The sequence below is a fragment of the Microcaecilia unicolor genome, chromosome 12 (genome assembly GCF_901765095.1).
Source record: "Microcaecilia unicolor chromosome 12, aMicUni1.1, whole genome shotgun sequence".
Classification (NCBI taxonomy): Eukaryota; Metazoa; Chordata; class Amphibia; order Gymnophiona; family Siphonopidae; genus Microcaecilia; species Microcaecilia unicolor.
Genome location: NC_044042.1, coordinates 13901516 through 13927994, shown reverse-complemented (window position 1 = coordinate 13927994; position 26479 = coordinate 13901516). Strand labels below are relative to the sequence as shown.

Below are 26479 nucleotides of genomic sequence, written 5' to 3'. Positions count from 1 at the left end.
CTTGTTAACACCAGGGGCCAATCAAACTTTGATTTCAGGACTGAGCTTTTCTCATGTTCTTCTCTTTCATTACATTTGGAACCTTTGTTTAAGGAATTCAGGTCAAACTTAAAATCCTTTTTTCATGATGCATCCGATTAACTTTGTTTCTATCTATCTATCCTTCTCCACTACCTCCAAAGGGTTGCAAGGAGCATGGGGGATGGGGGTCACGATTTGCAAGATGCAGCCTTTTTATCTGCTACCCCTTTGAAAATGTCCTTTCATCTGCTTTTTCTATATTTTCTCCTACTAGTCCTATGTGGGAACAGAGGCCAACTGAATTTCGGATTTGGCACTGAAACAGGCCTGAAATCGGTATTTAGCCTTGTTTCAAGTTTCAGCCAAAAACTTCTGGTGCATTTAAGGCTGAAATCAAATCTTAGTATTGTGTCCCCGTAGTGTGCTTCACCCCCCTCCCCCAAACAGGAGCAGGCTCCACTCCCTCCTCATAGAGGTAGCCCCACCCCCCTCCCCCCAGGCCTATCTTACAGTACCTGGTGGTGTAGTGGCAAGTCGAGGAAGCAGCAATTCTTAGTCACTCCCGCCCACACTGTGTTCACAGTCAAAATGGCCGCTGCGACCTCTGCCGACGGTCTCAAGAGACTGGGGAAATCGCTCGTGCCCATTTCATCTCCAATCTCAAAATGGCTGCCAAGATTTCTAGCAGCAATCTTGTGTCACTGCTGCAAGAGGAAGAGGCGGCCATTTTGACAGCAGAGACAGCATGGGCAAGAACGACTGGGGATCGCTCCTGCCCTGACTACATCACTAGACCACCATGGACTGTAAGTCTTTGGGGAGCCTATGGGTGGGTGCTGTGGTGGGAGGTAGAAGTGCAGGCTGCTCTTCTTCAGGGTAGGGCAGAGCAAAGCAGGGCATAGGCTGATTGCATTAGCAACCAGTTTCGGTTGCCTTCCAATATAGAGTATAAGCTGCCTAGAAGGTCTGCCAATGGGCAGAATGGCAAATGACTAATAAACCTGGAAACCTGACCATCACTGCTGCTTTGTTGTGCATTCTTTCCATAGCAGAAGTGTGCAATTTACTGGGTCATCTCTCTCGCTTGTCATCAGTAGGGGAAACATCCTATATAATAATTTGCACTTCCAACGTTCTACGTCTGGATGCTTGGGTTCGTAACACAATTCCCATTGGTCCGCCCTTGCATCTGAACGTGATGATGTCAGAGGGCAGATCAATGAGAGGGAAGGGAAACCAGCACCAGCCAGCCACAGAACGTTGGAGATGAGGATACAGTCGCGGGAGAATCGCCCCCTCCCTCCCCCCCCCCCCCCGTCCTCCGAGTTCCAGGTCCCCCCTCTCCTCCAAGTTCCAGGCCCGCCCCCCTCCCTCCCCTCCGAGTTCCATGTGCCCCTCTCCTCCGCCCTTCTGGAAACAGGAAATGAGGGCGGGACCAGAGGCAGAGCCGAGACAGAAGGGAAGGCAGGCTGAAGCGCCGTGCCTGCTCGCCTTTCACTGCTGCCGCAGGACCCCGAGGTAAGAACTTTTAAATTCAGACTGGCACGCAGGAAGGTGAGGGGCAAGCGGAGGACTGGGAGAAGAGGGCGGGCAACGCAGGTCGGGCTGCCACTCGGAGGGGAGGGGAGAGGGAGGGAGGCGTGGGGGCATGGAACTCGGAGGAGAGGGGGGACTGGAACTTGGAGGGGAGGAGAAGGAGGGAGGGGGTATGGAACTCGGAGAAGAGAGAGAGGGGGCCTGGAATTCGGAGGGAGGGGGAGGGAGGAGAAGGGAGGGGGGCCTGGAATTCGGAGGGAGGGGGAGGGAGGGGGGCCTGGAATTCGGAGGGACGGGGAGGGAGGGAGGGCCTGGAACTCGGAGGGAGGGAGAGGGAGGGAGGGCCTGGAATTCGGATGAGGGAGGGGGAGGGAGGGCCTGGAACTCGGAGGAGAGGGAGGGAGGGAGGGAGGGCCTGGAACTCGGAGGAGGGGGGGGAGGGCAAGGGCCTGGAACTCGGAGAGGGGGGGAGGGCAGGGGCCTGGAACTCAGAGGAGAGGGGGGAGGGCAGGGGCGATTCGCCCGCGATCCTGGAACTCGGAGGATAACCTTTGTGTGAGAAACGGGCATGTTTTACTAGTATTATGATATTTTGCCCCTGCAATCTAGGCCTTCTTTAGATTATGCTTGTCTCAATACAAATGGGTTCAATTGTTTTCGGAGGTTTGTGTGTAGAGGGAGGTGAGCGGGAGAGATAGTAGGAAAGTGACCCTTTTCTGAGGTTGCATGATTTCTCTCCCCATTTGTTTTCCCCAGAAGAAGGGTGGAGAGAACAGCTCAATGCTCATTTTGGGCATGTTCCATAATTAAATTCAATGCCATCTCAACATTCTTTCTAACTGGATGTTCAAACACTCATGGCTGGAATGCAGCCATCTTCTTTCACATTATGATTGAAGATCCCGTATTCCTAGATGGACATTCTCTAAAAAAAAAAAAAAAAAAAAACTAGACTATATATTTCTGCTATGAATAAAGCACATGTTATCAAGTGTATAACCCTTTCCTTGCCACTGATGAACCACTACTACTACTACTACAACTTAACATTTCTAAAGCGCTACTAGGATTACGCAGCGCTGTACAATTTAGCAAAGAAGGACAGTCCCTGCTCGAAGGCGCTTACAATCTAAAGGACAAAATGTCAAGTTGGGGCAGTCAACATTTCCTGAATAGAGGTATGGTGGTTAGGTGCTGAAGGCGACATTGAAGAGGTGGGCTTTGAGCAAGGATTTGAAGATGGGCAGGGGGGGGGGGGGCCTGGCGAATGGGCTCAGGGAACCAACAAAAACCATGTGCAAAAGTAGGGCTGGAGAAAGAAATCCACAAAACTCTTACTAACCACAGGCCTTTGCTACTTTTCCCTATCTTCTGTACCCTTCGCCTCACTTCGACATCCTGCTCTAGTAATACAGCCTACGTGTACGGACCCCAATATTTCCAGTCTTCTTCCACAATGGCTGGCAGGCTTTCCCTCAGGTTTACTGATTAAGATTATGGAGTGGACACAGACATAGCACCAAGCCCAGCCCTTTTCCCCATGGAGGCTCTAAACATTGCTGCAGCACAGCTCCGTCCTCTGTCAAACCTAGAAAGGCAACCTAGGTCCACTGTTTGGTAGCTTAAAGTGCCAACCTGCTTTGGCCTCCTCCACTCGATTCCTTAGCTGGGCCCCAAACCACATGGACTCTCAGCGGCAGTGTCAAATTTCACGGCTAGGATGAGAGGAGTCTTTCCTTATTGGAAGACGACAGCACAGGGTCGATCAGACGAGTAGAGCCCGTCTTTATTTGACCTCCTGTGCATGCATGGAGACCCAGTCCTAGCTTATCTTAGGAGACCCTTGGTGTTACATCTCCATGCATGCACTGGGAGTAAAACCGTGATTGATCAGCCTACTTCCTTAAGACCTGGTGCTCTCTGGTCACCTCACCTCATCCTTCACAACACTGCTAAAATACACAGCATGGGGCACATTTGGGTCTTGCAGACATGCAAGTAATGTGCTTTGCGATCCAATATGGCACAAACATTCTCTAACAGAGGACCCCATTCAAATAATGAACCACCGCTCCCACCCACTCTGTTCAAGGCTTTGGTACTAACTTTTGCAGTGGGTGTTGCTAAGAGTTGGATTCAACCACAGGCCTGATATGATCTACGCCAGCACGGACTAAATCCCTAAGGCATGAATCAGCACAAGTCAAAAGGAAATGAAAGATGGCAAAAAGCTGATTAGGCAAATTTATTTTTAAAAGTATTGTTTTGTTAAAAAACAAAAAACAAAAAACAAAAACAGAAAAATAGAAAAAGGTGAATCACAAGACATGCAAATTTACCAAGTCTCTAAGGAAAGACCAAGAAAAGCAATGGAAAGCCCTTAATGCTGTTCAGCTTTCAGGTAGGAGCAGAGACCGGAAGGAGCCACACCTAAAGGAGGAAGAAAAAAAGCCCTAGAACTACATTACAAACCAAAAATATTAAAAAGAAAAAAAAAAAATCACAAAGCACAGTCAGCAAAAAGATCCCACAAGAAACCATGAAAGCGAAACATGACAGAGAGCAACAGCTTGTAATGTTCATCAGTGGTGCTCGGCAAAGACGAGTGACTCATCAGCAGGTCCTCCACCACTAGAGGTCACCACAGTTTTCACTGAGCGAGGACAAAACATGCTTAGGCAAGAATTTGTAGCACACTTCACCTATGGCCCTACTGAGAAGAGCTTCACACTCTTATCGGGATCAACTCAATTTTAACAGAGCAACTGCCAGGACTATGTCATCCAGACAAAGTGCTGAGTAAAAGTTTGTGAACCCTTTAGGATAAGCTGTATTTGAGCAGCTAACCAGAGAACGGTAATGCCACTAGATAACTCAGACAAAAGGAATACATTTTGATTTATTCATTATTAAGTATCTCTGTGTGATACAGTATGTAAACCCCACCTTTTCTTAGCTTTGGCTTTACATATCTGCAGCACATAAATATGTATGGCTAATTCTGGACACTCTATCCCAGTGGCATAGCTACGGGGGCCTGGGCCCCCTCCCCAAATTGGCTGTCGGGCCCCCTGTTTGGCTCATGCTCAGTTTCATTAAAACGAGAGTGCACAGTGACTGAAAACAGAACAGGGCGCCAGGCAATGTGAAACCAGCGCGGGACCCCCGCCAGCCAAGGTACCTACTATGCAGTGGCGGGAAGGCGGGCCAAAATGTGCTTGGGCTTTGGTCCCTCCTCCCGTCGAGGTCTGGCTACGCCCCTGCCCTGTCCTAAATAAAGGTCAAAAAGGTTTTGAGGATTATCTTCACTTTAGAAGTTAGCAGAACTTCATCATGCCACCATGATCCAGACACCTAAGGAAAAGAATAGCTGATGTCTGGACAGTTCTTTTTCATGGGTTGTGGACACGAACCTTACTCGACCACAATATCACATTGTACCTGTTCCTCTACCGGCCTTGGCGAACGCCACTGGTACTATGTAAGCCACATTGAGCCTGCAAATAGGTGGGAAAATGTAGGATACAAATGCAAAAAATAAATAAATAAAATTATATATATATGGTGCCTAAAAAAATATCGGTGCTGAAATCAGAGCCGACTAAGCATATCTATAATCGGTCCCTAGATTTAGGCACTGCTTAAAGAATGCACTTCGTTGATATTTCAGCGCCTGAAGCTACATGCATCCATTTACACCAACGAAAACATGGGCGTAAATCCCATTTTGGGTCTGAGACCTTACTGCCAGCCATCGACCTAGCAGTAAAGTCTCACGCGATAACCGGGAAGTAATGACCTACGCATGTCCGAAAATTATTTTTCGGCTGTGCGCCAAAAATGAAATTACCGCAAGAGCCATGCGGTAACTTCATTTTGGGGCACGTAGACGCTTACGTGGCTTAGTAAAAGAGCCCTATTTTCTTTTTCCATAGTGGAATTACGTAGGATTTTTTTCACCTGTTTTGTCTGTATTTTCCAGAGCATTGTAATTCTGAGTAAGACAGGCAGATTCTGGTTTTCTACAACTTACATCTCACGTTTTTTAACAGTGTGCACATCACAGATGGTTATTGAACTTTAATGTATACTAAACTTTTTCCTTCACTGCATATTGTGGTATTTTACCTACATTACAGCATGCAGATAATGTCTCAGACACTAATGGGTGTATATTGCATCACTGTCACATGCAATGTATGTTTATATGATGATTTGCATGCATATATTTTTTGATTTAATTTGACATATAACTTTACTACATGTAAATATCAACTTTCTAACACGTATGCATGTATCCTTTTCAATGAATGTGAGAATTTTGTTTGGAGGGGAGGAGGGGGGGTTCCTGACCGTATCTATAATGCATCACTTTATTTTCGAGGGGTATGATGTGGGGCACTTCCATATAGCACATACATTTGTACGTTACATGCATGGATATCAGCAATTGGGTAGACTTCTACGGTCTACGCCCTGATCGTGACTGAATAGATAGGGATGGGCTGAGTGTAAATTTTAAGGGGGTTCGACTTTAGCTTTAGAACTTAGTATAAGAGCAGTGCTGGGCAGACTTCTACAGTCTGTGCCCTGAGAAAGGCAGAGACAAATCAAACTCGGGTATAAAGTATCATATACCATGTAAAATGAGTATCTTGTTGGGCAGACTAGAGGACCATTCAGGTCTTTATCTTCCATCATTTACTATGTTACTCTTTGGGGTTCTACATGGAATGTTGCTACTAATTAGGATTCCGGAATCTTGTAACTCTTTAGGATTCCAGAACCTTCAAGAACATTTAGTACAAGAGCAGTGCTGGGCAGACTTCTACGGTCTGTGCCCTGAGAATGGCAGGGACAAATCAAACTCGGGTATAAAGTATCACATACCATGTAAAATGAGTTTATCTTGTTGGGCAGACTGGATGGACCGTTCAGGTCTTTATCTGCTGTCATTTACTATGTTACTCTTTGGGGTTCTACATGGAATGTTGCTACTAATTAGGATTCCGGAATCTTGTAACTCTTTAGGATTCCAGAATCTTCAGAACTTTTAGTACAAGAAGAGTCATGGGCAGACTTCTACAGTCTGTGCCCTGAGAATGGCAAGGCACAAATCAAACTCAGGTATACATATAAAGTATCACATACCATGTAAAATGAATTTATCTTGTTGGGCAGACTGGATGGACCGTTCAGGTCTTTATCTTCCATCATTTACTATGTTACTCTTTGGGGTTCTACATGGAATGTTGCCTCTAATTAGGATTCCGGAATCTTGTAACTCTTTAGGATTCCAGAATCTTCAGAACTTTTAGTACAAGAACAATGCTGGGCAGACTTCTACGGTCTGTGCCCTGAGAAAGGCAAGGACAAATCAAACTCAGGTATACATATAAAGTATCACATACCATGTAAAATGAATTTATCTTGTTGGGCAGACTGGATGGACCGTTCAGGTCTTTATCTGCCGTCATTTACTATGTTACTCTTTGGGGTTCTACATGGAATGTTGCCTCTAATTAGGATTCCGGAATCTTGTAACTCTTTAGGATTCCAGAATCTTCAGAACTTTTAGTACAAGAACAATGCTGGGCAGACTTCTACGGTCTGTGCCCTGAGAAAGGCAAGGACAAATCAAACTCAGGTATACATATAAAGTATCACATACCATGTAAAATGAATTTATCTTGTTGGGCAGACTGGATGGACCGTTCAGGTCTTTATCTTCCATCATTTACTATGTTACTCTTTGGGGTTCTACATGGAATGTTGCCTCTAATTAGGATTCCGGAATCTTGTAACTCTTTAGGATTCCAGAATCTTCAGAACTTTTAGTACAAGAACAATGCTGGGCAGACTTCTACGGTCTGTGCCCTGAGAAAGGCAAGGACAAATCAAACTCAGGTATACATATAAAGTATCACATACCATGTAAAATGAATTTATCTTGTTGGGCAGACTGGATGGACCGTTCAGGTCTTTATCTGCCGTCATTTACTATGTTACTTGTGCTCATTTCTGCATGTACCAGATAATTTCTATGTTTATAGTTTTTTTGATTTATGTGATTTTAAATATGTTTTATATGATGTTTTGATATTAGACCCCTGAAGCAGGCATTGTTACGTCGAAACACGGCCCATGTCGGGTCTTTAAGTATATAAAGGGCTCTCGTTCTGTCACAGTTTTGAAGGCTCTGGACAGATCAACATTTTGTCTTTTAAACAAAGAACCTCACTCTGTCATTCATAGTCGTGGAAGTCTCATGGTCTGAGGCTGCTCTGCTGGATCAGATCATTGATGGAACCATAAATTCTGCCAAGTCCCTCTATCCACAAGCTAAAGCTAAGCCGAAAGCGAGTCAATGCAGCAAAACAACGACCCTAAACCTTCAAGTAAATCTAGTACAGAACGGCTGCAGAAGAGATTTTGAGATTTAGATTGGCCAAATCAAAAATTCCAGCCTAAGCTCTATTGAACTGTTGTGGGAAGACCTGAAATGAGCAGCTCAGGCAAAGAAACCCTCAGCTGTTACGAGCTGAAACAATTTTGCATGGAAGAATGAGCCAAAATTCCTTCAGGGCTATGTGAGAGACTGAACAGCAGCTATGAGAAATGTTTAGATGAAAGTACAGCCAGTTACTGATTGAGAAATCCCATACATTTTCACAGGAAGATATTTATTGCTGAATCTTTTGGCTCAATAAATAACCAAAATATTATCTTTTCTGTTTGAGTTATTCATTCAGTGGTGGGGTTTTCTTTTTTGCTCTCTTATTGGAATTTAGCATGTTTTCAGTATAAACTGTACTGAAACACAGACCGCCTAAGGAATTCACAAACTTTTCCCTCAGCACTGTACACAGGACTGATAATGCTTCTGCTGTGGCAATTTCAGACCTGTTTGAGAAGCATTTGAAAACTTAAAATAGAACTGAAACTTGCATTATGAACCCAAAATGTCTTGCGTTACCCTTAACACATAAGCTAATGACATCACACGGTTTCTTACTCTGTTCTGATGATTTTCTTACTAGGTCCCTTCATAGCCAATAGTCTCTTCCTTCTGTCGGTTTGGTGAGGTGATGAGAGCAAAGGAGAAGGCAGTCTGGGGTCTGCTGGTGCAGTTTTACTAACATTGTCTTAGAGGTTTGAAAAATTGTAGTCGAGGCCTTTTGAGTTCAGATGTCTTTGATGAGGTTCAGGAGTGCCAGTGGCGTACCAATGGGGGGGGGGGTCCGCCCTGGGTGCACGCCGCTGGGGGGGTGCGACGCGCCTTTCAGCTCTTTGTTTTCATGCTCCCGTTGCCCCGGAACAGGTTACTTCCAGCGGCGTGGGGGGGGGGGGGGGTTCTTTCGCCGGGGGGGGGGGGGGGCGCTGCACCCGGGGGGCGGGGCGCATCGGCGATTCACCCCGGGTGTCAGCCCCCCTAGGAACGCCACTGAGGAGTGCGGTGCTCTCCTCATAGAAACATGACGGCAGATAAAGGCCAAATGGCCCATCCAGTCTGCTCATCCTCTGTAACCCCTAACTCTTCCTTTTCCTAAGCGATCCAACGTGCTGATCCCACGCCTTCTTAAATTCTGACAGTCCTCGACTCCACAACCTCCACCGGGAGGCCATTCCATGCCTCCACCACCCTTTCTGTGAAATAATACTTCCTTAGGTTACTCCTAAGCCTATTCCCATTATGACATCACAATATGAGCTCTGGTTACCAGAGACTGAAACACACTAAGGGGGGAATAGCCCAGAATAGGACAATTGAGCCATTGTGACATCACTGATGAGGTTGGCTCTTAGGCATTGGTGGAATGAGGCATTATGACATCACAATATCAGCTCTGGTTACCAGAGACTGACACACTAAGGGGGGAAAGTAAGCCAAGAATAGGACAGTTGAGCCATTGTGACATCACTGATGAGGTTGGCTCTTAGACATTGGTGGAATAGAAACATAGAAATATGACGGCAGATAAAGGCCATATGACCATCCAGTCTGCTCATCCTCTGTAACCCCTAACTCTTCCTTTTCCTAAGCGATCCAACGCGCTTATCCCATGCCTGTTAACTTCTGACACAGTCCTAGACTCCACAACCTCCACCGGGAGGCCATTCCACGCCTCCACCACCCTTTCTGTGACATAATATTTTCTTAGATTACTCCTACGCCTATTCCCTCTTAACCTCAGATGGCTAGTACGAAGGGAAAGGGAGAACAGTTCTTAAAAAGCTTGTCACAAAGGTTATGTCATCAGTTCATTAAAGTTCTCACCTACAACTTGTTCGTTGAACTTGGTCGAGAATATTAACTAACCACAGTTGTGACCAGAAACAAATGATGAGGTTTTAATGAGCTCTTGTTAGAGCAAACGATTTGTAATACAACAGTCCAAACCCCATCCTCTTTATGTGGGAAAAAAATAAGAGAGTTACAGATGTTCAAACGTGTAACTTTGTCAGACTACTTATGGGCCCAGGAAGTATTTTTTTCACGGAGAGGGTGGTGGATGCTTGGCATGCCCTCCCGCGGGAGGTGGTGGAGATGAAAACGGTAACGGAATTCAAACACGCGTGGGATGTGCATAAAGGAATCCTGTGCAGTAGGAATGGATCCTCAGAAGCTTAGCCGAAATTGGATGGCAGAGCAGGTGGGGGAAGAGAGGTTGGTGGTTGGGAGGAGGCGAGGATAGTGGAGGGCAGACTTATACGGTCTGTGCCAGAGCTGGTGATGGGAGGCGGGACTGGAGGTTGGGAGGCGGGGAATACTGCTGGGCAGACTTGTACGGTCTGTGCCCTGAAAAAGGCAGGTACAAATCAAGGTAAGGTATACTCATATGAGTTTATCTTGTTGGGCAGACTGGATGGACCGTGCAGGTCTTTTTCTGCCGTCATCTACTATGTTACTATGACATGAAAAATTGGCCACTCAGAACCTTTTGGATCTGCTACATTAGTCAACTTTTCCCCAGAGACAATCCGGGCTCACTCTGTACGGCAATACCTAAATTACTCCGCCAAGGCTGGGATGTGTGCAGAATTTCCACCTACCCATATCTGGGCTGCCCGTTGCATGTTTTTGGACAGGGAATTTATAAACAAAAATCAACTCCTCTCCTGATGCACAGTAGGCCTCAGGCCTGATTTTAAGCTACGGCAGCCACCTTTTCAGGTTATACTCAGTGGCACTATCCATTTCAGTAGTGGTTTGAATCAGGGCCGCCGAGAGACTGGGCCGGGCCCGGGGCAAGGCCGCCCCCGGGGCCCCGCCACTGCAGCCCTCGCCGCCCCGCCCCCCGAGGTCGCTGCCGCCGCTCCCCCCTGCATCCGCCACTGGGCTGGGCCCCCTGCATTGAAATCGCAGTGTCACCTCCGTGAAAGCAGCGCTGCAGGCAGCAGAATGCCTCCCTTTGGCCCTCCTTCCCTCCTTGTGTCCTGCCCTCATGGAAGTTACGTCAGACGAGGGTGGGACACAGGGAGGGAAGGAGGGCCGAAGGGAGGTGTTCTGCTGCCTGCAGTGCTGCTTTCACGGAGATGAGATTGCGATTTCAATGCAGGGGGCAGACGGTCGACGATGGAGGGCGGGTGGCACTGCGGCGCCGGGCCCCTCCTTGGAGGCCCGTGCCCGGGGAATTTTGTCCCCCCCTCAGTGGCTATGGTTTGAATGTATGCGTAAGTGGTGACCGTGCCAGGCACTATCCCTTGCTTAGGTCTGCTATTCGGCAGGCTTAAAAAAAATGAAATGAGTAATGACTTTGCTCCTTCCTAATACTGGTCCCTTATCCCCCTAGACTCTATATATCACTGCTCGATTTCCACGTGGAAATTGCACGTATTCTAATAACAATGCGCATAACTTTAATTGTTTAACTAGCTAATCAATGCCGTTAATTGGATGTTAACAAGAAACTATCAGCACTAATTGGCATTAAGATTTATGCACACAACTCGCTAATTGTATTCTGTAAAGTGCTGTGCCTAAATTCTAAGTCGCATAGTTGAAAAGTAGGTGTGGCCATGGGCGGGGCGTTTCTACAACCCATGCATGTTCTAGAATACACCCGGCTCTGTGCCTAATTTAGGAGTCGGGATTTACTCCAGGAAAAACATAGCCTAAACAGACGCAACCAAATGTAGTCGTGTGCAGTGGTGCTGGGTGTATTCTATATACCGCACGGAAAGGTAAGCCGGTTCTATAAAATTTAGACATAATTTAGAGAACATGTCTAGGCGGATTTTCCGCACAGATTTTTCAGGCGCCGTATATAGAATCTAGCCTTATATGGATAAAATCTAGGAGCACAATATTCAAAAGGAGTTATTCTCCTCAACTAGCTTCTTTGAAAATTTAGTAGGGCTGGGTGCCTAGGTTTCTATTCAAAATTTCACTAACATCTAAATTCAGGAGCGTAAGAAGTGGGTGGCAACAGGGGCCAATTTAGGGTGGGGTAAAAAAAAAAAATTAGGAGCTTAGCACTAGGCTCAAATCTAAGCAAATGAATGGTAGGCCTAAATTTATAAGTAGTCGATATTCAGCCGGCAGCGGTCAGCGTTTTTTAAAATGGCTACAGTTGCCACATAAATTAGCCCTGGATAGTCAGTGCTGGGCCACGTCCGGCCTCCGACGCTGAATATCTTTGGCTGATGACATGTGGCCTGGTCACTGGAGCTAAAGTGGGTCCTGGCCGATACTCAGTTACGTGGTCTCCGACTAAGTATTGACCAGGATGGCACGTAAAAAAAAATTATTCCAATTTCCCTCCACTCCCCCTTCCCATGGTCCACACACCCTCCCTTCCATCCCCATTTCCAACCCAGGATAGGCTCCCCTGGGCCTACCTAAGGTCCCTGGTGGTCTAACAGTGACAGTGGGGGCAAGAACCAAGCCCACTCACTCCTGCCCCTAACGGATGTGAATCCAAAATGGCTTCCACCTCTAAATACTGTTCAGAAGGAATGGATCCTCAGGAGCTTAGCCAAGATTGGGTGGCAGAGCCGGTGGTGGGAGGTGGGGGTGGTGGTTGGGAGGCGGGGATAGTGCTGAGCAGACTTATACGGTCTGTGCCAGAGCCGGTGGTGGGAGGCGGGAATGGTGGTTGGGAGGCGGGGATAGTGCTGGGTAGACTTATACGGTCTGTGCCCTGAAGAGGACAGGTACAAATCAAGGTAAGGTATACACAAAAAGTAGTACATATGAGTTTATCTTGTTGGGCAGACTGGATGGACCGTGCAGGTCTTTTTCTGCCGTCATCTACTATGTTACTGCCGGCACCTGCATAAACACTGTCTCCTCCCCAATGCCGCCCCCTCTACCGCTCCGGACCGGCCCCATTGAGCTGCACTGCCCAGTTAAATGCAAGTTGACTGAATATCAGCAGTTAGGCGGCCAAGAGCGATTTAAGCAGGTCAGAGCCCCTCCCGCCCACTTAATCACTTTGACTAACGACTCCCTAAATTCTTAAGCTTGTAAACTAAGATGAATTTTCAGCTGTAAACAGAAGAGCCCAGCCTTTTATCTACCAGGCCCCAGCAATTTAGCATTTTAGTATGGATAAAATCTGGCCGTTTTAACAACTCAAAATCCGTAGAGAGGTGGAGTTGTGTCTGCCGCCCGCCTGTGAACACAGCTCATTTTGAACTGTACTTTTTACAGGCCAGATATATCTTTGGAAGCAAACTCCCCCAGACAACCCAAGATTCCTAGCCAAGGTTATCTGCAGCCTTTATGTATATGAAATGCATCAAAACTGTCCTTCATAACCTTCTTGTTTTCAAGAGTTATCCTTGTCCCTCCCTCTCTCTCTCTGCAAAAAATCCCGTTTTCATTTCAAATGTGTACAAAACTGCAGCAGCAGACACCAGGGTCCCCATCGCCAACTTCACCGGCTAAAGGAAGAGACTATTGTACAATTTGGTTATGCAAAAACCGCAGCATTACAACATGCTCTGGTATCATTAGCTGTGCAACAAATCCACTCTACAAACACTTTTTTCTGCTGGGGGCTCCTGATGTACAGAACTGGAAAAACATTGTAATGAAATCAGCCCACCCAACTATCCTTACTCTTCCTCCCCCTGATTCATGTTGACTTGCACTATTACAGGCCACCACCGACAGCGCCAGAGAGCTCAGCTACGCTGCTGCCTTACCATGGTCCGGAATCGAGCCTGATCCGGGCCTCAGCAGGAGAAGAACCTTAGTGCCTCCAGCTTGAATCAACTCAATGGCTCGAGTGTGAGTGATCCCTTGTGTGGGTTCTCCGTTGATTTCCACGATCTGGTCGCCAACCTGATAAAACACAGAGAACATCTTTAGATTTTTTTTTTAATTTCCTTGCAGGTTTTGATAAGGCAGGTAGGCAGGGATATAGGAAAAAGCAGGGTGTTGCAGAACTACAATGTCCAGAATCCCGTGCGGCCCGAGGAGACAGGGGTGGGCCAGAAACCCTGGGAGGGATTCACAGAAAAAGCGGAAGGGAAGACAGCTCAGGGGATAGAGAGCAGTTTTCCCCGGTTACCACTAGGGGGAGAAACAGCCAGGAGGCGGCCCAGTTCCCATGGCTACGTAATCAGTATCAGGTTCCTTCCAGCTGTGAAAGGAGGAGGAGAGAAGCTGGAAGAGGGAGAGAAGGAAGCAGAGTTACCGGAGGAAATGGATTACAAAGAGGAAGGGCTGGACATGCCTGCTGAATTGCCAGTTTCAGAAGAGACAACCAGCATGGACTGGGAGAATACCCAAGGTTAATCCCTCCAGCACAAGAGCACGTGGGAGGCCACAGGTGTTTGTTCTGTGAAGAGGGAGGTGTGCTACCAGCCTTGCTAGTGACAGAGCTGGTGGAAGTGCTGGAGAAGGAAAAGGACATTCCTGGTTCATATGATTTCTTCCTCTTCCTTTGGAGCAGGGGCGTAGCTACGTAGGGCCACGGGGGCCTGGGCCCCCGTAGATTTGGCCGTGGACCCCCCTGCCGATGACCCACCCGACCCCCCCCCTCCCGCTGCCAACCCACTGTCGCCTGCCTTTGCTGGCAGGGGACCCCAACCCCCGCCAGCCGAGGTCCTCTTCTTCTCACAAACGGCTTCCTTCTGTTTCTGATGTTCTGCACTTGCATCCTGTTGCTGTGACGGTCTCGGGATTCAAAATGGTCGCCGAGAGTTGAAGTCTTGCGAGGCCGCTTCAACTCTCGGCGCCCATTTTGAATCCCGAGACCGTCACACAGCAACAGGATGCAGGGCAAGGGCAGCGCTCTGGGCAGGAAAGAGGGGGCTTTTTCCTGCCCCGAAGAGGTCACTAGACCACCAGGGCAGTAGATAGTAAGTATGAGAAGGGGAGGAGAGGCTAGGATAGGTCCACCGCCCGCCCACCTGTTTGTCCAGAAATCCGGACAACGGGCGGACTGGCAAAACCCGCCCGGACATGTCTGGGTAAATCCGGACGTATGGTAACCCTAGTCCTTTCTCACCTCCCCCAAGCCACTCCTCCTCACCTCAATTTCTCAGGTAAGCTGTTCTCTTCTATTGCTAACTGCAGACACCATGCCTGCAGTCTCATGGCACGGCCAGTTACTAACCCCTTTCTGGCGATATTCAAGTCTTGCCTAGTACATTCGTATGCCACTTCAAAGCACTTAGGGTTAATCAAGGCTCTGCCCCTTCCATTTCCACTGACCGACCATGGTCTCATGAGAGACCACAAAATGAGGGGCTGTTAGTGCCCTCGTTACAACAGGCAGAGAGAACAAAAACCCGCAATCATGTCTATTCTGGCCCACAACTGTGAAAGAACTCCCAGCCAGGAACACGGCCTATTACGTTTCCACAAGAAAAGTTGCTATTATGATCTACCCAACCAGACTGAGCTCAGTTTATTGTGCTCAAGATGGGAACTGGTTTTAAAAAGTTCTCTGTATGTCACTGGTGTCATTTTAATGACCGTTTGTCTTACCTACCTTTACTGTTCAAAGTCAAAGCAATTTACAATAATATGTAAAATTATAAGAAGATTTCATTGGAATGTAAGAATAAAGAGAGAGGACTATGCTCAACAGTAAAAGTGGGGGTGAGATACCTAAATTTGTCAGGTAAATGTAAGTAAGTAAAAGGTTCTCAGTACTTGTAGCAAATACACTTATAAGTCTTCGGAGTTTGCCGGCAGATGCAACAGAGAGAAAACTGAGCGGCAATTGTTTGTCCAGTGATCCTGAAGCAGAATATGCAAATTCGAAACGCTGGCCGCCGTTGATCACGGTCAAAGTCAACAAGAGAATAAATACATGCAGAGATCGACTATTAAGCTAAGTTCATTTAATCTTTGACTGGCTGAGTTTAAAAGTTTGAATTAAAACTACAGTAAAGTAGTATTCCATACGGAGGTTTTTCTGGCCGATGATGAGGAAGTCCAACTCCTTATTGACCTTTTTATAAGTCAAGGGGTTTCTCGAGGCCTTTTCCTCCGAAGAGCTATAAGTGTATTTGCTACAAGTAATGAGAACCTTTTACTTACTTACATTTACCAGAATAAAGAGATAAGCATAATATCAATTTTAATAAAGAAAACCACCACCTTTTTGAAACATCTATAGCTCCAAAAACTTGACTTTTCTACTACTACTACTGCTACTATTTAGCATTTCTATAGCGCTACAAGGCGTACGCAGCGCTGCACAAACATAGAAGAAAGACAGTCCCTGCTCAAAGAGCTATGTAATAAAAGTGAGCCAAGTATAGGACAATCAAGCCATTGTGACATCACTGATGAGGTTGGCTCTTATTGGTGGCCTGAGGCATTATGACATCACAATATTAGCTCTGGTTACAAGAGACTACTACTACTACTATTTAGCATTTCTATAGCACTACAAGGCATACGCAGCGCTGCACAAACATAGAAGAAAGACAGTCCCTGCTCAAAGAGCTTACAATCTAATAGACAAAAAAAATAAATAAAGTAAGCAAATCAAATCAATTAATGTGAGCGGGAAGGAAGAGAGGAGGGTAGGTGGAGGCGAGTGGTTACAAGTCAAAAGCAATGTTAAAGAGGTGGGCTTTCAGTCTAGATTTAAAGGTGGCCAAGGATGGGGCAAGACGTAGGGGCTCAGGAAGTTTATTCCAGGCATAGGGTGCAGCGAGACAGAAGGCGCGAAGTCTGGAGTTGGCAGTAGTGGAGAAGGGAACAGATAAGAAGGATTTATCCATGGAGCGGAGTGCACGGGAAGGGGTGTAGGGAAGGACGAGTGTGGAGAGATACTGGGGAGCAGCAGAGTGAGTACATGTTTACTGTAGTAATTTATTTATTGCATTTGTATCCCACATTTTCCCGCCTATTTGCAGGCTCAACGTGGCTTACAGAGTACCGTGGGGTACAAATGCAACAAAAATAAATAAATAAATAAATAAATAGGCTTGCCCGTAATGTCTTGTCTGTCTGTTTTACTTAGATTGTAAGCTCGAGCAGGGACTGTCTCTCTATGTCAAGTGTTCAGCGCTGCGTGCGGCTGGTAGCGCTATATAAATGTTATTAGTAGTAGTCACAGGGAGCTGCAGTTCCCCAGGTTCTCAGCCCACTACACTAACCACTAGGCTACCCCCCCCCATCTGCCCTAACAGGATTATTACAGATCCCAGAATGCAACTTTGTCATCCTTGCCACCCCCCCCCCCCAACCAGCAGCCACCATCTAACTCGTAATAGCTCACACAAAACAAACTAGATTTATCCAGCCTCCTCTGAAAACAAAAACAAAGAGACACAAAAGAAAAACATTTTCTTCAAAAATGTTGTTTAAAAAAAAACCCAGCTCTGTATTATGATACAAAATTATAACTAATTATAGTAATTATATTTTAAGAACATGTTCATCGACATCAGTTTATGGAAATAAAGAGAGATCTAAGAAGCCTATTATTGCAGGTGGTGCACACGCGCACATGCATGCACACGCACGCATGAACACGTCACCTCTCTCTAGAAGGAGACCTGCCGTTTGATATTGTTATATAACTGCATAACACAACTGCAATTTTTCTTCACTGTAAACTGAAAGCCACATTGAACCGAAACATGTTTTTGGATAATTGTGGGATATAAGAATGAATGAATAAATAAAAATCAAATCAATGCAGGGTTGGGGGAGGGGGTTTGAAGCAGGGGCGTAGCTACGGGGGATCATGGGGGCCTGGGCCCCCAACCCCTGGCAGCCGAAGCCTTCTTCAGCACGGTCTCTGGCGCAGCCGCGTTTGCAGCCTGCCCCCTGCTCTTCTTTCTTCTTGCTCCTCCTGAGCAAGCTAGCGAACGCGGCTGCACCGGAGACCGCTGAGTGTCAGCGTGCACAAGAGGAACAGTTAAAATAAAAACAGGAAGATTAAGTCTCATGTATCGATGAAGAATCTCCCTGACTAGCGATTCAAATCCAATTTAAATCAAATCTGCTCTGTTTTCAGAGTGAGCCCAAGCGCACAAATCCTAGCCCACTTCTACGCACTGAAGTCCAATAGGAAAAGGCTGGCATAACTCATAATACGACTGAGGAGGTTGCCCAGCTCTGTGCTTATGCTGAAGTGTTGAAGAAACCAGGGGGGGTTCTTAACCAGTGGTCGTCCATTTCCTCAAGGGATGCGGAAAGCAGTCAAAAGGGGTGCAGTGAAGAGTCTTGAAATCTCAGGCAATTTATTGAAACTTTCTAGACGTAAAGCAGTTATTAGGGCAGTTTTCAAAGAAATTTGCCCAGGTAACTTAATAGCTGGGTAAATTCTTCAGGCTGGAAACTTCACTTATTTTCTCACAGGTACATTATTCAATAATATTATGAGCAATTTACGTAGCACTGTACCTTTAAGAGTAAAGTCTTTTGTAGAATAACCATGTACTACTGTAATTTTAACAACATGATAACAGCTAACATATGTATGTAGCTGTCAGTTATCGCTAGTGGACGTGTGGTTTAGAAAGGGAGGGGTGTGAGGGTTTCACCGATCAGTTCAAGGTATGAGGGAACCAAAACAGGTTGAGAATCCCTAGCACAGAGTCTCACGATGTTGTGCTGACACGTGGTCTGAACTTCTGTTAAAATATACTGAGCAGAAAAACATGTGTTGCAGCTATGCATGACTAAAAGCTAATTTTTCAGTGCAATGCCACCTTCTCCTGATAATTATTTGAAGGCAATTACCTAACCATACTATTTTTCATGGAACGTGAGGTATCATTATCTTACAATTTGCACAGTGTGACTGTTCAGAGTCAACATAAATGTTTATTCATGCTCGGTAGCCTGATAGGTTACTGACACCTGTGAACTTCAAATTATATGAATTCAACTTCAAACACAATTGCCACAATTGCCATATAATGTGAAAATTGTAAATCTGTATAAGAGAAAAAAAAAAATTAAACCCTGTGTGTGTATGTATTTATTTTATATCTGGGAATAACCTCGGCAGCTAAAAACCGCTCACTTGCCGCTGGCCGAATACTGACCCCAGAGAGTTCACCTTTTTCCATGAAGGATGTTGAGTTTCCTCGTTGTTCACTTACAGAGTTGACAGCCAGCTGTCCTGAGGACAGGACGGTCCGACTAGCCTCCAACTGAAAAGCAGCAACGTCTTCCATAGCCAACTTACATGAATTCGCCCGTCCTTAATAGCCGGTCCATCTTCAGCAAGCCTCAGGATGAACAAGCCCATGTTGTACTCCTTTCCGCCCCGCAGGCTGAACCCAAAGCCCCGGGGGCCCCTCTCCAGCTCCACCGGATAGCAGCCGAGGCTCTAACAGGAGGAAAATCCAAACAGAACCAGGTGTTAAGTCTAATCAATTAACAAGTTTTAATGTGATATCAATACCCTGCACTGAACGTTGCTTCTTAACCCATTTCCCTATGAAGAAAGACTAAGGAGGCTACGGCTTTTCAGCTTGGAGAAGAGACGACATGATAGAGGTATATAAAATAATGAGTGGAGTGGAACAGGTGGATGTGAAGCGTCTGTTCACGCTTTCCAAAAATACTAGGACTAGGGGGCATGCGATGAAACTACAGTGTAGTAAATTTAAAACAAATCAGAGAAAATGTTTCTTCACCCAACGCATAATTAAACTCTGGAATTCGTTGCCGGAGAACGTGGTGAAAGCGGTTAGCTTGGCAGAGTTTAAAAAGGGGTTAGACGGTTTCCTAAAGGACGAGTCCATAAACCACTACTAAATGGACTTGGGAAAAATCCACAATTCCAGGAATAACATGTATAGAATGTTTGTACGTTTGGGAAGTTTGCCAGGTGCCCTTGGCCTGGATTGGCCGTTGTGGTGGACAGGATGCTGGGCTCGATGGACCCTTGGTCTTTTCCCAGTGTGGCATTACTTATGTACTTATTTCTTACATTCCAGGTCCACTCCATTAACACTTTTCTTTTGGTAGGTTTAATTTTCCTGTTTTGGCAATATTATTACATCGTGGACCCGGGGGGGGGGGGGGGGGGGAATCAAGTGGAAGGATGTTTAATCTCACTCCATCCTCCCTATTGTACAGATTCTCAATTTCAGGGGGAAAAAAAGTCAAATCACCACCGTGGCCTCAAAGCACAGGACCCTTCACCTGTATTCCAGCCAAGAAGAGGCTGAGTGTTGTGTCGTTTTATTCCAGCTAAAGAGAAACCAAAGTATTTGAGCAGAGCAATGAAGCACATGCAGGGGTGCGAGAGGGGCTCAGTTCTATGAATCACTTGGGGGAAGGAATAGGGATACTTCTGTGCCGGGACATGATCCCCAGAACGCTGGTGCCTTAGTGCATCAGGGTCCCCAGGACACTGAGGAAATACATGTTATAAATGAATTATAAAATGCAATCAAACACAAAAAGCCAGTTTGCAGAAATAATAATAATAATAAAAAAAGTCATATGTCTGAAGTTAAACCACCTGACTCCACTTGCTGAGCTGTTAAACTTTCTGGCTGATATTCCATTTTTATGTTTCAACATCTTTATTGACGATATATCAAAATATATCGTCTTGAGTTAAGAGCAGAACAGTAATCCTATCATCAACATTTTAACACTTTTCTTCCCACCCTGTCCATTCCCCTAACCCACCCTTCCCTCAGGATTGTAAACGGCTGAGTCTATTTGTTAAAGTAACAGTACATGCAACCAGGGGCATAGCCAGACTTCGGCGGGAGGGGGGTCCAGAGCCCGAGGTGAGGGGGCACATCCCATTGCCGCCGACCCCCCCCCCCCGCCATTGCCGACCCCGCCACCACCAACTTTGCCCCCCCCTGCTGACGACCCTCTGTACCTCCCCTCCCGCTGCCAACCCGCCGTCGCCTACCTTTGCTGGCGGGGGACCCCAACCCCTGCCAGACGAGGTCCTCTTCTTTCCGCAAAAGGCTTCCTTCTGTTTCTGACGTCCTGCACGTTGTACGTGCGGGACGTCAGACTCACAGAACAAAGCCTTGCAGATCAACTGATCTGCAAGGCTTCGTTCTGCGAGTCTGACGTCCCAACCCCTCCCCTCTTTGGAACCGCTGGCACTACTCAATACCTGTGAGTGTCGACTCCCTGCGGTTAAGCTCAGCCCAGCATCAGACTGCAGCAGGTGCTTCTGGTCAGGCCAGGGGAGTCCTTTCCCGCTCTCCATCTCTTGCAGACTTCTGCAGGGAAGAGAAAAAAACGGCAATTATTTTACAGGCATTTACCCGTAGAAGGTTGGCGGGGGGCTAAAAACTCTTTCTGCATTTAGCCCTAGGAATTAACCATATCCTCAATTTCAACAAAACGTCCGGGGGGGGGGGGGGGGGGGGGGTGGATGGGCGACAACATGTTACATATCTAAATAAGAATTAACTTTAGACTGAAGCCAGCAGATGAGGCAAGAGAGGCAGGGATGAAGGGGGAAGAACCGAAGTGCGGGGTCTTCCAAAAACGGCCCCATGAGTGGGATGGGCAGGTGCTTTGTATCGCTCCATGGTGCGACCGCTCCTCGAATACCATGTGCAATTCTGGTCACCGCATCTCAAAAAAAGATATAGCGGAATTAGAAAAGGTACAGAGAAGGGCGACGAAAATGATAAAGGGGATGGGACGACTTCCCTATGAGGAAAGGCTAAAGCGGCCAGGGCTCTTCAGCTTGGAGAAAAGACGACTGAGGGGAGATATGATAGAGGTATGTAAAATAATGAGTGGAGTGGAACGGGTAGACGTGAAGCGCCTGTTTACGCTTTCCAAAAATACTAGGACTAGGGGGCATGCGATGAAGCTACAAAGTAGTAAATTTAAAACAAATCAGAGAAAATATTTCTTCACTCAACTTGTAATTAACTCTGGAATTCATTGCCAGAGAATGTGGTAAAAGCAGTTAATTGTGCATTAAGAGGTAAATTCTTAATTGAACAAGGGAACTGGTGTCAATGATTGGAGGCTAACAAATCACTTACTGGCACCAATTTGAATCTACACGTCGTGTTCTATACAGAAGCGCGCATATATTTTTACATGCGGATTCAAAAGCTGGTGTTGATACGGGAGGTGCACGGGCGAGTCAGGGGCGTTCCTAGAATTCGCACACAGTGTTATAGAATATGGCAAGCCTGGATGCGATACTCTGCTACTTAAGTTTGTTTTCTTCCACCTCAGATTCCTGTACGCTGATCCTCCTGGTACTCCACAGCAGGGGTTTTACACACGTGAAAATACTTTTAAGACAAATACGAGGAAATATTTTTTCGCTCAAAGAATAGTTAAGCTCTGGAACTCGTTAATGGAGGATGTGGTTACAGTGGGTTTAAAAAAAGAAAAGGTTTGGACAAGTTTCTGGAGGAAAAATCCACAGTCTTGTTATTGAGATGGACATGGGGGAAGCCACAGCTTGCACTGGGATTGTTAGCATGGAATCTTGTTACTTTTTGGGATTCTATATGGAATTTTATTATTCTGAGGTTCTGTCAGGTATTTGTGACCTGGATTGGCCACTGTTGGAAGCAGGATACTGGGCTGGATGGACCATTGCTCTATCACTACTAATCATTTCTATAGCGCTGTACACATTATATGCAGGTACCTTCTCTGTCCCTAGAGGGCTCACAATCTAAGCTTTTTGTACCTGGGGCAATGGAGGGTTAAGTGATTTGCCCAAGGTCACAAGGAGCTGCAGTGGGAATTGAACTCAGGTTGCCCACTGCACTAACCATTAGGCCACTCCTCCCCTCCTGGGTCTGACCCAGTATGGCTATTTTTATGTTCTTATGTCTTGGGAAAAAAGTAAAAACTGTTCTCACCCAGGCAGAGGCACTGTACGACCTTGTCTAGCATCACTGTGTGAAATCCCCTCAATCTGTTTAAAGAGGATCCGCTCTAGGATTCTGGCATAGTTTGGTTTCCACATCTATACAAGTATTTCAAATCTCTTAAGGCTGACGCTAGTTGTAATGAGGGTCAGAGAGAGAATGGGGGTTGGGGGGGGGGGATACCACTGTTATTGATCCAGTGGACCATCTACTGATGAACCATCCAGGGTGGATGATGGAACAAGCTCCTGATACACATAGGCTTGTATGCTAAGGAACCAGTGGCGTACCAAGGGGGGGGTCCACCCCGGGTGCACGCCGCTGGGGGGTGCCGCGGCGTGCGCCTGTCAGCTGAGTTCTCTAACTTCGCTAACTTCGCTGCAGCTCCCTCTGCCCCGGAACAGGTTACTTCCTGTTCCAGCCGGGGCAGAGGGAGCTGCAGCGAAGTTAACAAACTCAGCTGACAGGCGCGCATCACGGCACCCCCCCCCCCCCAGCGGCGTGCACCCGGGGGGGGGGGGGGTCACTTCGCCGTGGGGGCGATCCGCCCCGGGTGTCATGCTGGCTAGGATCGCCACTGTAAGGAACTAAAATCATGAAATGAGATTGAAGGGGGGCAGACTCAAGAAAAGTGTCAGGAAGTGTTTTTTCACAGAGAGAGTGGTGGATACTTGGAATGCCCTCCCGCGGGGGTGGAGGAGAAGAAAACGGTAACGGAATTCAAACATGCGTGGGATAAACATAAAGGAATCCTGTTGACAAGGAACGGATCCTCAGAAGCTTAACCGAGATTGGGTGGCAGAGCTGGTGGTGGGAGGCGGGGCTAGTGCTGGGCAGACTTCTGAAAATGGCAGATACAAATCAAGGTAAGGTATACACAAAAAGTAGCACATGAGTTTATCTCGTTGGGCAGACCGAATGGACCGTGCAGGTCTTTTTCTGCCGTCATCTACTATGTTACTATGTAAAATCGATCCCCACAGCAGAACTACACAATTGCAAAGACAATTTCGTTACTCGGGGTTAACCAAAGTGTTTTTCCATTAAAATATTTTCCCTTCATTGAGCCCACAGATATTAATCCTCTGACAATGTGGCTGAAGAATTCCTGCTCTCTCTCTCTCTCTATTGCAGAAAATGAGTTTCCACTGAAAACGAGACAGGAACTAAAGCTCACCTATCGAGGGCCCCCTGGTTGAGCGGAACTTGCCCCATGGGTCTGTGCTGGGGGGCTGGACTTTGCCTAGCTGAGTTGGTCCCAGAAGATGGTCCTCGGTGCTCTGAGAAAAGCAGAAACCAAAACTCAGTATGGAAATGGCATAAAAAACTGAAAAGACAACAGTGCCATGAAAACAGGTTAAAAGGCACAAGGTAACTTGCACTCTGAGCATTTTTTGAATCGTGTTATTTCAATAAAGACCCACATTTGAAAGTTGGAAGAGATGCAGCAGGAAATTTAGGTGAGGAAAAATTTCCTCATTTCTCCTTTGTTCCCAAAAGGGGGAAAAGCAAAACTCAAGCTCGAAAGGTAATGGTCATGTTAATATTATCATATAATAAAAATAATTCCTGTTGTGTTAAATATCTACAATTCTTTATAAGGCCCCTTTTATACTTCACTAGTAAAACAGGCCCGTTTCTGACACAAATGAAACGGGCGCTAGCCAAGATTTCCTCGGAGTGTGTATGTTTGAGAGAGAGAGTGTGTGAGAGTGACTCTGTGAGAGACAGAGAGAGAGGGAAAGAGTGAATGTGTGAGTGTGTGTGTGTGACAGAGAGAGAGAGTGAGACTGGATGCGAGTGTAGACTGAGTGTGTGCCAGTGAGTTGAAAGAGATACACAGTGTCTGTGTGTGCATGAGTGAGAGACAAGCTGAAATGGTTGGTTGGGGTGGGGGGAGGGTGTAGACTGTGTGAAACAGAGAGAGAGAGAGAATCAGAGTGTTTGTCAGACAGAGTGTGTGTCAGACAGTGGAAGACAGAGATACACAGTGTCTGTGGGTGTATCACTGAGAGACAGGTCCAGTGGGGGATGGGGTCTGTGTCTGTCAGACAGAGAAAGAGAGAGACACACAGGTTTTCTTCAGTCTGCAGCTGTTCTGCTGTAGCGACGGGCGGGCTCTTTGCAGCTCGAGTCCTGTCAGATCAGTTAGTGCAGGTAGGATTTCAGCGCTAGGAGAGAGAGACATGCGCGAGGAAGTGAGTGAGGCGTCAAGTTTTAAGCGGGAGGAGGATTTCAGCGCGAGGGACAGATTCAGGCGGTTGCTTGTTGAGCAGCTCGAGGAACTGAGTGAGAAGCGGCTCTTTCTTCTGTTCAGGAGGGCTCGGAGTGCGGGAGGGCGGGACACGGCGCGAGGGACGGCAGAGCGGAAGACGGCGCAAGCAACTTAGCCAGCTGGCTGTTCTGATTAGCTGGGCTCCGAGAGCGGGAGGGCTTCGAGGGCAGTGCTATGACAGCGAGGAGCGATGACGAAGCCTACGAATGGAGGGCTCATAGGACGGCAGGGCTCCGAGGGCGGGGCTTTGAGAGCGAGTGGTGCGATTCCTGTGGAGGGCGGAGCTATTACGAAGCCTACGAACACCAGGGCTTCAGGCTTCACTGCAATGCTGCCGGTGCTTTTTATTATATAGGATTGTGTGTGTTATGTTGTGAGTTTGGATGTTTTCCATGATGGCGTCATAATAAGGGAGCGAGATGCCTGCTAGCAACAGAAAGACCTGTTTTTTTTTCCTGAAGTAGGCGTGATTTAGCTGGGGAGCTGGTCTGCTATGGGATTTTTCCCTATTGAGACGGTGCTCTATAGGCAGTGTGCCAGAGCCGGTGGTGGGAGGCGGGGCGGGTGGTTGGGGGGGGCGGAGATAGTGCTGGCCAGACTTATATGGTCTGTGCCAGAGCCGGAGGTGGGAGGTGGGGCTGGTGGTTGGGAGGCGGGGATAGTGCTGGGCAGACTTATACGGTCTGTGCCAGAGCCGGTGGTGGGAGGCGGGGCTGGTAGTTGGGAAGCGTGGATAATGCTGGCCAGACTTATACGGTCTGTGCCAGAGCCGGTGGTGGGAGGTGAGGCTGGTGGCTGGGAGGCGGGGATAGTGCTGGGCAGACACACGGTCTGTGCCAGAGCCGGTGGTTGGGAGGCGGAGATAGTGGTTGGGAGGAGGGGCTAGTGCTGGGCAGACTTATACAGTCTGTGCCCTGAAAAAGACAGGTACAAATCAAGGTAAGATATACACAAAAAATGGCACATGTGAGTTTATCTTGTTGGGCAGACTGGGTGGACCGTGCAGGTCTTTTTCTGCCGTCATCTACTATGTTACTATGTACTACTACTACTAGACATTTGTATAGCGCTACTAGGGTTACGCAGCGCTGTACAATTTAACAAAAAAGGGGGGGGGGGCAGTCCCTGCTCAAAAGAGCTTACAGTCTAAAGGACGAAATGACAAGTTGGGGTAGTCTAGATTTCTTGAGTAGTGGTTAGGTGCCAAAGGCGACATTGAAGAGATGGGCTTTTAGAACGTTGGTTTGTACTGTGGCACATCACAGTTTTTAAATACGGACATAAAACATGCATATGGCCTGGTTCATTTGTGGCATTATGACCAGTTCTAGATCAGATACCCTGTGTGCGATGTTCGTGTTGATCATTCCGTTTCTGTCC

General features: G+C 47.1%; 1 protein-coding gene across 4 annotated transcripts in view; it reads right to left on the bottom strand.

The window, feature by feature from the left end:
• Positions 1–26479, bottom strand: part of MAGI3 (membrane associated guanylate kinase, WW and PDZ domain containing 3) — a 336183-nt gene that overhangs the window by 3653 nt on the left and 306051 nt on the right. For 2 of the 4 annotated variants that reach the window (XM_030221930.1, XM_030221931.1), the window contains exons 17-21: positions 24002–24104; positions 21084–21192; positions 19176–19319; positions 13711–13849; positions 3897–3987 (exon numbers count right to left, since the gene is read on the bottom strand). In XM_030221930.1, coding sequence (XP_030077790.1) covers positions 3938–3987; positions 13711–13849; positions 19176–19319; positions 21084–21192; positions 24002–24104 — 545 coding nt within the window. In that variant the 3' untranslated portion in view covers positions 3897–3937. The remainder of the gene's footprint in view (positions 1–3896; positions 3988–13710; positions 13850–19175; positions 19320–21083; positions 21193–24001; positions 24105–26479) is intronic. The other 2 variants (XM_030221928.1, XM_030221929.1) reach the window with 1 other exon arrangement.